This window comes from Chiloscyllium plagiosum, chromosome 48 (genome assembly GCF_004010195.1).
Source record: "Chiloscyllium plagiosum isolate BGI_BamShark_2017 chromosome 48, ASM401019v2, whole genome shotgun sequence".
NCBI lineage: Eukaryota > Metazoa > Chordata > Chondrichthyes > Orectolobiformes > Hemiscylliidae > Chiloscyllium > Chiloscyllium plagiosum.
In genome coordinates, this window is record NC_057757.1 from 4,837,577 (window position 1) to 4,850,070 (window position 12,494).

General features: G+C 44.6%; 1 protein-coding gene across 2 annotated transcripts in view; it reads left to right on the forward strand.

The window, feature by feature from the left end:
* The first annotated feature begins 665 nt into the window (after window positions 1-665).
* LOC122544334 (polyunsaturated fatty acid 5-lipoxygenase-like) overlaps window positions 666-12,494 on the forward strand; it is a 34,122-nt gene continuing 22,293 nt past the window's right edge. Inside the window, exons 1-2 of one of the 2 annotated variants that reach the window (XM_043683513.1) lie at window positions 666-862; window positions 11,334-11,532. In XM_043683513.1, the coding sequence (XP_043539448.1) occupies window positions 680-862; window positions 11,334-11,532 (382 nt within the window). In that variant the 5' untranslated portion in view covers window positions 666-679. Of the gene's footprint in view, window positions 863-5,250; window positions 5,572-11,333; window positions 11,533-12,494 lie in introns of those variants that run through there. The other variant, XM_043683515.1, reaches the window with a different exon arrangement.

Genomic DNA, 12,494 nt, shown 5'->3' on the forward strand with positions numbered 1-12,494 from the left:
GGATATATTTCCAAGTCACGATGGTGAGGGGCTTGGAGGAGAACTTGCATGGGAGTGCTGTTCGTCTGCACCTGCTGACCTTGTCCTTCTCGGTGTAGAGTTCGGGACAGGCTATTTCGACAGCACAATGGAAAGCTCAAAGGGTGGGGTGCTGTAAAGGTCCATGTGTTCTTGGAGAGGGGGGGGGGGTGCGATGAGACTGAGAAAATGACCTTCATCTAAATAACTCCTCCCACAATGACAGGATACTTTGCGTCCAATTAAGTAATTTTTGAAGTTTAGTCCCTCCTGTAAAGTCAGAAGCAGTGTAACTGATAGCAAGATCCTCTAAACCTCGATTAAATTCATCACAAAATCATTCGTTATGGGCATCCGTTGATTGAGAAATGCTGGCTTGGGACTCAGGAGATTAGTCCATCCTCTTCTTCCGATATTTGCTGCCGCGGTATCTTTTACTTCTTCCTGGGTGGAGCCTTGCTGCTCCGGTTTCCTCCCACAGTCCAAGGATGTGCAGGTTAGGTGAATTGGTCGTGCTAAATTGCCCGTAGTGTCAGGTGCATTAGTCAGGAGTCAATGTAGGTGAATGGGTCTGGGTGGGTTGCTCTTCGGAGGGTTGGTGTGGACTTGTTGGGCCGAAGGACCTGTTTCCACACTGTAGAGAATTTAATCTAATCAAAGGATGGCACCTCTGACTACGCAGCGCTCCTGCGGCACTGTACTGAGGTTATCAGCCTTAAGCAATCGATTCTCTAACATGGAGGCTGCTGGAGAAAGGTGCAAAACTGAGGAAAGCCCGACATCCAAAAGCAAAACACAGTGCAAAGCAACAGGAGGAGGGACAGGCTCAGTCACGCAAGAAAAGGTATGAAATCATAAACCTTGCACCAATTGTGGAGCATTCTACACCTGAGGCGGTTCATGTGAAAAAAGTCTGGGTTGAAGTCAGCCTGTGTTAATTCCTGTAAAGTGAGGGACTCACCCACTTCCCTTTCTATAAACTAACAAAGTCGTCCATATGGCCAACATAGGAAAGATGTTGTTAAATGCTACAGGGAAAGTGTGTTAAACTTAAGAGGGCGCAGAAAAGACTTACAAGGACATTGCTGCTGTTAGAGGGTTTGAGCTATATGGAGAGGTTGACTAGGTTGGGGCTGTTTTCCCTAGCTGAGGGGTGATATTGCAGTTATACAAGACATTAATTAGGCTACTTTTAGAATACTTATTGGTTGCCTTGCTATGGGTAGGATGTTGTGAAACTTGAAAGGGTGCAGAAAAGATTTACAAGGATGTTGCCAGGGTCGGAGGATTTGAGATGCAGGGAGAGGCTGAATAGGCTAGGGCTGTTTTCCCTCGAGCAATGGAAGCTGAGGGGTGACGTTATAGAGGCTTATAAAATCATGAGGGACATGGATAGGGGAAATAGACAAGGTCTTTTCCCCCAGCATAAGGAAGTCCAGAACTAGAGGGTATAGCTTTGAGGTGAGAGGGGAAAGACTTAAAAGGGACCTAAGGGGCATCTTTTTCACACAGAGCATGATGTGTGGATGGAATGAGCTGCCAGAGGAAGCGGTGGAGGTTGGTACAATGACTACATTTAAAAGGCATCTGGATGGGTATATAAATGGAAGGGTTTGGAGGGATATGGGCCAGGTGCTGGCAAGTGGGACTAGATTACGTTGGGATAACTGGTTGGCATGGTCGGGTCAGAGCGAAGGATCCGTTTCCATGCTGAACAACTCCATGACTGTATGACTGTAACATGGACAAGCACACCAAACCCTGTAACTGCTCTGGATGGTTGACCTGAAGGGTTTGGAAAGAGATCTTCTTCCTTCTGGCAGTGAGACTGCTTGACCCAGGATATTCCACCATGAACATGGAAGGGCATGCTTTACTTCTGTAGGATGAGTGCTTGGAGTGAGCAGGGGGTCCTTCAGCTTGGAAGACATCAGCTGGTCCACCGGGAGAGAGCCACAGATTGCATGATCGCTGCTCACAGCCCTGTCATCAGTGTAGAGCCACAGGGAGCTGGGGTATTGCCTGGAGTTTTGAAGAAGTGGCGCTCAACCAGAAATGTTAATTCTGCTTTCTCTCCACAGATGCTCGCAGACCTGCTGAGTTTTTCCAGCATTTTCTGTTTTGGTTTCTGATAGTCTGGAGTGACTGTGTTATGTGGGATTTGAGCATTTCGCGCTATTTATTGCCCTTCCACATTTGCCCAGAGGGTAGTTCAGACTCAGTCTCATATAGGCAAGACCAGGTAAGGATGGCTGATTTCCTGTTCAAGAGGACAATGGTGAACCAGATGGGTTGTTTTTTTTTAATGACAGTAACAACAGATATGCAATCACAATTTCTCCCCTTCAGATTTTAGTGAACTCAAATTTCACCATCTGCCATGGTGAGATTCTAACTCATATCCATTTAATAGTAGCCTGAGGTTCCTGAGGAAGAGCTTATGCTCGAAACGTCGATTCTCCTGCTCCTCGGATGCTGCCTGACTGGCTGTGCTTTTCCAGCACCACACTCTGTGACTCTAAGCTCCTGGATTACTCACCCAATGTCAGCTGCTACCATCGCTTTAAGGTTGAAGTGTTGTTGGATTACAAGGGAGATCCTGGGTTTGGAGAGACTGTCTTATGAGGAGAGGTTTAGTAGACTTTGCCTGTATGTGTTGAGGTTTAGAAGAATGAGAGGTGACCTCGTTGGAATATGCAAGATTTTTAGGGGACTTAATCCTTATGGGAGAGTCTTGGACCAGACAATATAGTCTCAGAAAATTGGTATGTTCATTTAAAACAGAAATGATGAAGAATTTCTCCTCTTAGAAGGTTGTGAAATTATTTACAGCTGAGGGCTGTCAAAGCTGGGTTGCTATGTATATTCAAGGCTGAGATAGACAGATTTTTAATTGATAAGCCAATTAAGGGTTATGGGGAAAAGGAAGGAAAGTGGAATTGAGGATTATCAGGCCAGCTATGATCTCACTGAATGATAATGCAGACTTGATGGGCTGAATGGCCTTCTTCTGCTCCTGTGTCCTCATGAAAATATTCTATCCAATGTTGAATTCTGACCTCCTCATCTTTAACAACACAAACTCCATCCTGAGAGGGAAGCAGTTTTTGTCCATTTGACCATCATCTACAGGGAGCCCCGGTGGATTACAAAAAGTATTGTTGTCATGACGATTGGTTGATCTCTCGAGTTTTCGGTTTCTGCTACATGTCCTTTATCTTCCAAAATTGTCACTGGGCTTTTGATTTTGTGGCCTTTAACAGGACAGGCCTCTCTGAGTGATTAAGTGAGTCACATTGATATATCCACCTTAGTGAGGAGCTCCACTGGGAATTGTGAGAGCTGGATGGATCACAAGAGGTTGGATTAACGATGTTCCAAGAACTGTATTGTCTGAATCTAAGGTGGCTGTGACAGTGACCATCATTTCTCAGAGAACTCTGAATTCAGGTGCAGTTCTCAAATATTTTCTTTGATTCTGACAAAAATATCAAGCACAAGAAACTGAGGACATTTGATCCCCAAAATCTGTCACACCGAGTTCTATGAATTTATTTATGATTTCATCCCTCCCCTTACTTGCTAACTGCATCCAATCCCACAATTTTCCAAGTTCTTTGCAATGTGGTTAACTCTGAAGTAACCCTTTCAAATTATCCAGCTATAGAGTAGTCCAAGGAGAAAGTGAGGACGGCAGATGCTGGAGATCAGAGCTCAAAATATGTTGCTGGAAAAGCGCAGCAGGTCAGGCAGCATCCAAGGAACAGGAGAATCAACGTTTTGGGCATAAGCCCTTCTTCAGGAATGAGGAAAGTGTGTCCAGCAGGCACACATAAAAGGAGTAGTCCAACTCAATCACGCCTACCAGGTTTCCCAAACGGAACCAATCCCTTTTGCCTGCATTTGGCCCATATCCCTCTAAGCATTTCCAATTCATGTATCTGACCAATGTCTTTTAAAATGTTGTATCTGGATCTGCCACTTTCGCTGACGGTTCATTCCACAGCCTCAGGCAACTGTCTGTGTGGAGTTTGCACATTCTCCCCGTGTCTGTGTGGGTTTCCTCCGGGTACTCCAGTTTCCTCCCAAAGTCCAAAAAAATGTGCAGGTTAGGTGAATTGGCTATGCTAAATTGTCCGTAGTGTTAGGTGTAGGGGAATGGGTCTGGGTGGGTTGCTCTTCGGAGGGTGTGTATGAACTTATTGGGCTGAAGGGCCTGTTTCCACACTGTAAGTAATCTAATCTAGACCCTCTGTGTGAAAAAAAATTGCCCCTTTTAAAACTTTCCCTTTTACCTTAAAGTTATACCCTCTAGTTTTGAAACCTTATCTTAGCCCATGCATGATTTTATACAATTCAATGAGGTCACCCCTTAACCTCCTACACTCCACTGAAAAAAGTCCCAGCCAGTGCAACCTCTCCTTTTAACTCAAATTCTCCAGTCTTGGTAATATCCTTGTAAATCTTTTCTGCACCTTCTCCAATTTAATAATATCCTTCCTGAAGGGAATTGGGGATGCAAAACAAATGCTAGCCTCGACACACACACACACATATATATATATAAAAGCTACGTACTCTCACTGCAATTCTGAATTTATTACAGCAACAGGTCACCGTCACTCTTAATGTGGTTTATTGCAACTTGCATTTCCGCCAGGGCTGTTTCCAATTTTCCAATCAAGTCCACCCCCCCCTTTAACTTAATTACAAGAAAGAAATACAATGGTCAAACCAAGTGTCACTTTCCCAAATGTGCGACTTGCATAACCATTCATTTGCAATGTTGGAGTGAGGCAATCAACAAGTATGCATTTCCGTTAAGGCAGAACCGACTCTTAACCCAGAGGAACCTCACAAACCATTCCATTCAGATACACTGCAGACTTTCCAGGGGGGTGTTGCTGACTGCCACTTTCTCAAAGCTGTTAAGGACAGGCAACAAATGAATGCCTTGCCAGTGACAGCCACATCTTAAAAATGACATGCAATAGATACGCATCCTGTAAATTTGAAGCATTGACATTAACAGAGGGGAAAACATGAGGATGTTGGTCCACACACAGAGAAATGTCACTATATATCCAAAGGGGCCCTCTGCTGTCTGGCAGCTGGTAGCCTTTTAAATCGCAAGGGTTAATCCCGCGCTCAGGCAATTTGGGAGAGCGTCTCATGTTACTGAACTAAGCACACGCCTATAACAACAGGTATGCAGTTTGAAACACACCTAGTATTTGTTCAGTGTTTAATAGCCTTGCTAAAGGAAACCTAGCTCTGTGACATTATCCAGCGCTGACGACCCGTGAACTAGCCCTGCCCTCTGGCTGATTCACTCCAAAGCTGCGTCTCCCACAACCAGCAATACTCTTTCTTTCCTGTTCCCCTCCAAACCTTTGTGAAAAGATGATCACCTACAGGGTCACAGTGGCTACAGGCACAACTTATTACTCAGGAACAAACAATTACATCTATGTCACTCTGATAGGAGAGAAAGGGAAAAGCCAGAGGACCAGCCTGGACAAGTGGCTTCAGAATAATCTGGAGCGTGGAAGTGTAAGTGCCTGTGAGAGTTTTTTTTTGTGTGTGTGCATGAGAGAGAGAGTGTATGTGTCTGCATGAGTGTGCATGTGTATGAGAGAGAGAGAGGAAATGTGTGGGTTGAATTTGTGTAGTCAGTGAAACTTTTTAGATAATATGCAAGAGAGAAAGTGTGTGTGTACTGCACATCGTGCATGAATTTTGCATGAGTGAGTGTGACAGAAGTCTTGTTTATGTCTTTGCGAGTGGGTATGTGTATATACGTGTGTGTGTGTGTGTGTGTGTGTGTGAGAGAGAGAGAGAGTGGCTGTGTGTAGGTGAAAAAGAGAATGGCTGTGTTTCTGTATGTGTGCAAGAGTGATTGTGTGAGAGAGTGGCCATGTGTTTGCGATGGATGTGTATCTGTGTGCAGGCTTTGTGTGCGTGTATGTGTGCCTATTTGTGTGTTTGAAAGTGAGAGAGAGACATTTGCATGCGTGTCTGTTTGTGAGAGTGGGTGTGTGAGTGACGAGTGTAACGTGTGTTAAGTGTGCTGTGTGACTACTGAGTGTGTAAGTATTCGCTGTATGGTGGCCATAAAAGCTGGTGAGTATAATGATATCACTTTTTAGTATTGAACATTTAATCTGCATTCTAACCGTACGAGAACTCAATTTGAGAGAGGGGTGTCTCCTGTAGAAAATTAAGAACTGAAAGTTTTTTTTATAAAATAAGACCTGTGGAGGCAGGAGCTATTTTCCCAATTAATGAATTATATATAATACTCCCTTAACAGCCTGCAGCAAGACCTATAATCGCAAATTGCTCATTGATTCTTGCTTATGCAGAAAGTCTACAATCTCCATTTCGTAGGGAAGGGTGAGCTCTATCCCCAGATTTTGCTTACTGAGATTGTTGTAAAACATATCAGCATTTAGTTTGTTTCCACTGTTGTACTGATGCCAATTTGGCACAGAACACCGGCAGGTTCTTGAGATTAAGCAGAAGCATACCCAAAGGCAGCTAACATTTGGTGTTGCTCAACTATTGTAGACTCACACCAGCCACGTTCACGCCCCATGCCCAACACACCTTTTATCTAAACTGGGATTTGATGTGTGGGGAAAGGCATCTTAACTTACAGAAAGGAGAAAATGATGGTTCCTTGGTCAGACTCTATCACAGTGGTCAGTTCCAGTTGCTGGAAGGGACCTCAGGAAGGGTCAATACCGAACGTCTGATTCATCATAGTGCAATTAGTATTGATCACCGTTATGTACGAACAATGCTAGGTGTGGCCTTAAATGACATTCGTTCTTGTTTCACAGTGTTTCTATTCCAAGCCTATACTTGCAGTTACAACACATCCAGTTAGGCCTGAGACCAATCTCATTCTGGATAAAGGGCTTATGCCTGAAATGTCGATTCTCCCGCTCCTCGGATGTTGCCTGACATGCTGTGCTTTTCCAGCACCACACTCACGACTCTGATCTCCAGCCTCTGTCGTCTTCACTTTCTCCTACCATTCTCCTAAAGTAACACACCACAGAAACAGAGCCTTTGGTTAAAGCAGTCCATGCCGAACGTAATCCCAACTAAACTAGTCCCAGCTGCCTGCTGCAGGGTTACAAGGACTGGGTCGGGAGTCTGGGTGGGATTCTCTTCAGGGGGTCAATGTGGGCTTGATGGGCTGAATGGCCTGCTTGTTCACTGCAGGGATTCTATGATTCAGTCCATGCCAAATGTAATCCCAACTAAACTAGTCCCTGCTGTGTGCTCCTGGTGCATCTCCATCCAAACCTTTCTTTTGCATGTTACTTATCTAAGTGTCTTTTAAATGTTATAACTGTGGTTGCATCCACCACTTCCCCAGGAAGTTCATTCCACGTGCGAACCGCCCCCAAATTTGCCCCTTATGTCTTTTTTAAGTCTCTCTCCTCTCATCTTAAAAATATGCCCCCCAGTCTTGTCACCAGTTCTGAAACCGTGTATGGTTTCAGAACTGGTGACAAATTTCACATGTAACGGACACGATCCTTGTTTCAAATGTCCAAGAAAGAATAACAGTAAGGATTGCTTACAGATGGCAATGTGCAATTTCAAACTCAACTCGTGAGCATGGCGGTGGCATTACTCACAATTTTAAGAGAGACATGCATCAGGAGAAAGATTGGCTCTGATTTAAAATAAATGTCAATTTTAGCTGAATGAATTCTGAGAATGAAATTTGAACTTTACCTGGGACTGCATGTTTCCAATAATAGTTTCTCTGAATGTAGTCTTTTTCAGGAATGTAAATATCGCGTTGTTTGTTTGATGATGCAAATACCTCCCGCCTCAGGCTTACTGCTCAAGGGTATATGTTTTCAAATTGAAAATTGCAATAATAGAATTCAGCTTCTCTATCTGATCCTGATTTTATTTACTCCACCATTATCAGGTCATGTTGGTGAGCTGCCAAGCCCTGTGATTTGCTTCCCCAGGGTGGGGGAGTCCGAGCAAGATGGCATGGATTTAAGGGGAGAGGGCAAAGGTATAAAAGGGACCTGATAGAACACAAGAGGGGGGTGTGTGTATGGAATGAGCTGCCAGAGGAAATAGTGGAGGCTGGTACAATGACAGCATTTAAAAGATAGGTATAAAGATAAGAAAGGTTTAGAGAGATGTGCGCTAAACACAGGCCAATGGGACTAGTTCAGTTTCGGAAACCTGGTTGGCATGGATAGGTTGAGCATAATGCCTGTTCTCTCTGACATTTCCAGTTAAGGTTTCAAATCGAGTGACCGTTCGTCAGAACTGAAAGCAGCAGCTTGGAAAGGGCAGGGTTTATGCTGATTACAGGGGAGTGGGGAAAGGAGTGAGTGGACAGGTGGAGAGGGAGCCCAGAGAGAAATATAAAGGATAGGCAGACAAAAGGAATAAGCCAGGAAAGATGAGAAGCTAGATTGGTGCTAATGGGAACTGTGAGTGGGCGAAAATAGTTGGCCTCACACCATGTTGTAACACAGTAGGTTAGGCAGCAACCGAGAGGCAGGAGAATCGACGTTTCAGGCAGAAGTCCTTCATCAGGAATGATGACCGGCTTATGCCCGAAACACCGATTCTCCACTCCTCAGGTGCTGTCTGACCTGCTGTGCTTTTCCAATACCCCACTCTCCACTCTGATCTCCATCATCTGCAGTCCTCACTTTCTCCATGTCATAACATGGCCTGGTGTGTGGACTGGGTAATAGATATGTTCAGGACCTAAAATTATTAAACTCAATATTGAATCCTGAAGGTTGTAAGGTCCTCGAGTGAAAGATGAAGTGTTGTTCTTCCAGCCTGCATTGTGTCTTACTGGAGCACTGCGGGAGGCCTGAGACAGAAATGTTAAGACAAGAACATGGCAGTGTGTCAAAGTGGCAGGCAGCTGGAAGCTCGGGGTCATTTTTGTGAACAGAACTCATTATTTCATTACTGTTTGGTCATGTAGCTGCCTACCAACCACTCAGAGACATCTTGAGATCGTGAAGGCTGCCACAGAAATGTGGAATACTGGGGGTGAGCAGTGCGATTGCCCCATTTGCACTTGCATGACTGTCAGGCTCTTGAATGAGCATGGCAACTTTATCAATGGAATGTGGAAAAGCATCTGACCCTTATGCACAGTGTAAAGCCGCACCTTATTGTCACACAGAGACCGGCTTGTCAGAGGATGTTTGGCTTGGCATATGAAACAAACATTCAGCAGGCTGAACAGGCAGATACTGTGCTGAGAGGGAAAATAAAACAACCTCATCCGACTTCTAGAATATTCCGTGCTCTGTGGGAACCAACTGTGCATGCTATCGCCAAGAGCAAAGTAATGGAACCTACCATCCTGTGACCAACACACAGCCTCTTGGTTTAGTGCTTGGTTAAATCACAGGACATGGTTTAATCCAATCTCAACACAGCCTGATGCATTTTCCTCACAGATTTCCTCACTCTCCCAAGGAGTGTGAATGTCAGCATTTATGGCCCAACCCTGACTGGCCTGGAGAATTGGTGCTGAGCTCCCTGTTTTAACCATTGCAGTCCAACTTCTGTAGGTATATACATGTATGACTCTAATCTGCATTGCTCCAACAATCACCTACCCAGTAGAATATCCAGGCCATTGTTGCTAAGACTATTGAGAGACCTATAAATGTAGGTCTTCAACCTACAAGAGCACCAGACGATCTGCCTCTCTCCAGCAAAGCTGTTGAGACACAATCAGATTTTGTGGCGTTTAATGCCGCTCCAACATTAACCATTTGCAACACTTCTAAGACAACCACATTTCGCAAGTAAGGAGGCCAAAATTAAATACAGTGTGCCAGAACGTCATCTCACCAGGGGACATGTCAGATATTTCCCCTGATTGTAGGGTAGAGACCAAGGGGACGTAGCCTAGGAATAAAAGGCAAGCCAATTTATACTATAACAAGGAGGAACATCTTCACTGGGAGGTTGGTGAATGTTTGAAATCCTTTACCGCAGCTGGTCAATCATTGCATTCTGGAATCGACAGATTTTGGGAGACCGAGGACATCGAGGGTCTTGGAGATAGTGAGATGAAATGGCCTATGAGGTGGATGAACAGCCATGAACAGTTTAGTTTGACAGACTAAATTGCTTGTTACGACTTCATCTTTCAAAGTTCCCTCTGTTCCAAGGTCCACTAACATCCCCACTGAGTGGTAGCACCATCCATATACTGAGGAACCTCGATTATCTGAATGAGGTGGGCGGGCTGTATTTCCTTCAGATAATTGATAATTCAGATAATCAATTTTCCCTTAAACAAGGGAAACCATGCTGATCGAACACTGTGCTCTACCAGAGAGTTTGTTTAAATCTATAATATTAATGTATTGTGTGTGAGGACACAGGTTTCACATGATGAACAAAATAAAGCAATGATAACACGAGAAAACTTTTTAAAAAATGCAGCAGTGGTTAGCATTTGGCAAGGAATGGTGAAGACAGCCTGAAGGTCCTGAACAGCTTCTACGTTTGCAAGAGCATTTGTCGGTTTCCAGGAACACAGTCTTGCATTAGAAAGATAGAAGCACCGCCTCGCACATGCATTTACGTTCTCGGACGTTTTTTTCATGAACGGTAAAGTGATGGGAATACTCTAAAACACTTACTTTTTCAAAGGGCTGTGTAACAACCATGACCTAAAAAATATCCAGTTGCTGATGCTTGAACTGCTTGTGTTTCTATGTTCTTGCCAGTGTTTTCACATGTCCTTCAGTACAGGTAGATCGAATACACTTACCTCTTTGATGTAACATTTTTGCGGGACCTTGAAATCTTCAGATAATCCAAAATTCGCTTAATTAATATTCGGATAATCGAGGTTCCTCTGTAAATCTACATTTTTTTTTTCTTTTGCACTGTCCTGACTCCTCTATATTCTTTTAGTGTCCCCTAGTCAGGGAGTCGAGAATCAGGGGGTCATTGTTTCAGGAAATGGGGTCGGCCGATTAAGACAGAGACGGGGAAACTTTTCTTCACTCAGACAGAGGTCAACTTGTGGAATTTGCTACTACGGAAGGTTGCGGGGGTGGGGGGGGGGGCGGTGGGGGAGCTGGGATGTTGAGGATATTCGAGAAAGAGATCGGTCATTTTGTCTTAGATATTAAATGCATCAAAGGACATGGCTGTGAATATGGCTTTGAGACAGAGGATCAGCCATGATCATATTGAATAGCAGAGCAGGTTCGAAGGGCTGAATGGCCTCCTCCTACGTTCATTGTAACATATCTTCTCATTGGTTTGGCCAGGTGGATGAATACGAGGTGAAAAGTGAGCGGGATCTGGGCTCCATCTGGTGGGTGCAGTTGGAGAAAGTGAAGTTCCTGGTGGAAGATGACTGGTTTTGCCGTTATTTGACGGTATGCACCCCCTCAGGAGATATCCTACAGTTCCCCTGCTACCGGTGGATGAGCGAAGAGGACATCATCCACGTCCGGGAAGGAAAAGGTTCGTGTGTGACCCCGCATAGTGGAGGGTTTGAAGCTTGACGTGATGTCCCAATAACTTTTGATTTGATTTATTATTGTCACATGCACTGAGATGTGAAAAGTATGGTTTTACGTGCTAACCAGACAGATCCTACCTTACATAATTACGTCAGGGTAATGGAACAGAATGCAGAATATAGTGTTGAAGCTACAGAGAAGGTGTGGAGGAGGACTGACTCTAATATGTGAGAGCTCCCTTCATAAGTCTGATGACACCAAGGAAGAAGCTGTTCTTGAATCTATGTTTTCAAAGTTTTGCCCAATGGAAGAGGGGGAAGAGAGTATAACTGGGGTGGGAGGGGTCTTTAATGATATTGGCTGCTTTCCCGATGCAGAGGAAAGTGTAGATGGAGCCAATGGATGGAAGGCTGGTTTGTGTAAAGGACTGGGCTGTGTTCACAACTCTAAGTTCTTGCAGTGTTGGACAGAGCAGTTGCCTTACCAAACTGTGATGCATCCAGATAGGATGCTTTCGATGATGTATCTGTAAAAATTCCAATTCAAAACATTCTCACGTGCCTTCACAGGAGTGTTATCAAGGTATTGAGAGACCCCCTGGGATTGAGGATCAAAACCTTGGTCATAGGGCTTTAACCAAGAGGGAGTGAGATGTAGATGGGTTTATGGAGGTAATTGCAGAGCTTAGGGCCCCAGGCAGTTGATGACATAGCCACCAATGGTAGATTGATAGAGATCAGTGAATGCTCATGACGGCAAAATTGGAGGAGCCCAGAGATCTTGGAAGGTAGCAGAAGGTGATAGAAATGGTTTGGCACCTCACGAGGACATGAAGGGGTTTGAAAACAAGGGTAAGCACTTCAAAATCAAAGGTGTGAGTTGACACATGAGCTTTGGAGGGCTCAAGACCTGGGAGGGAAGGAACATAGCCAGATCACTGGGTGGGAGGTGGTGGGGGGAAAT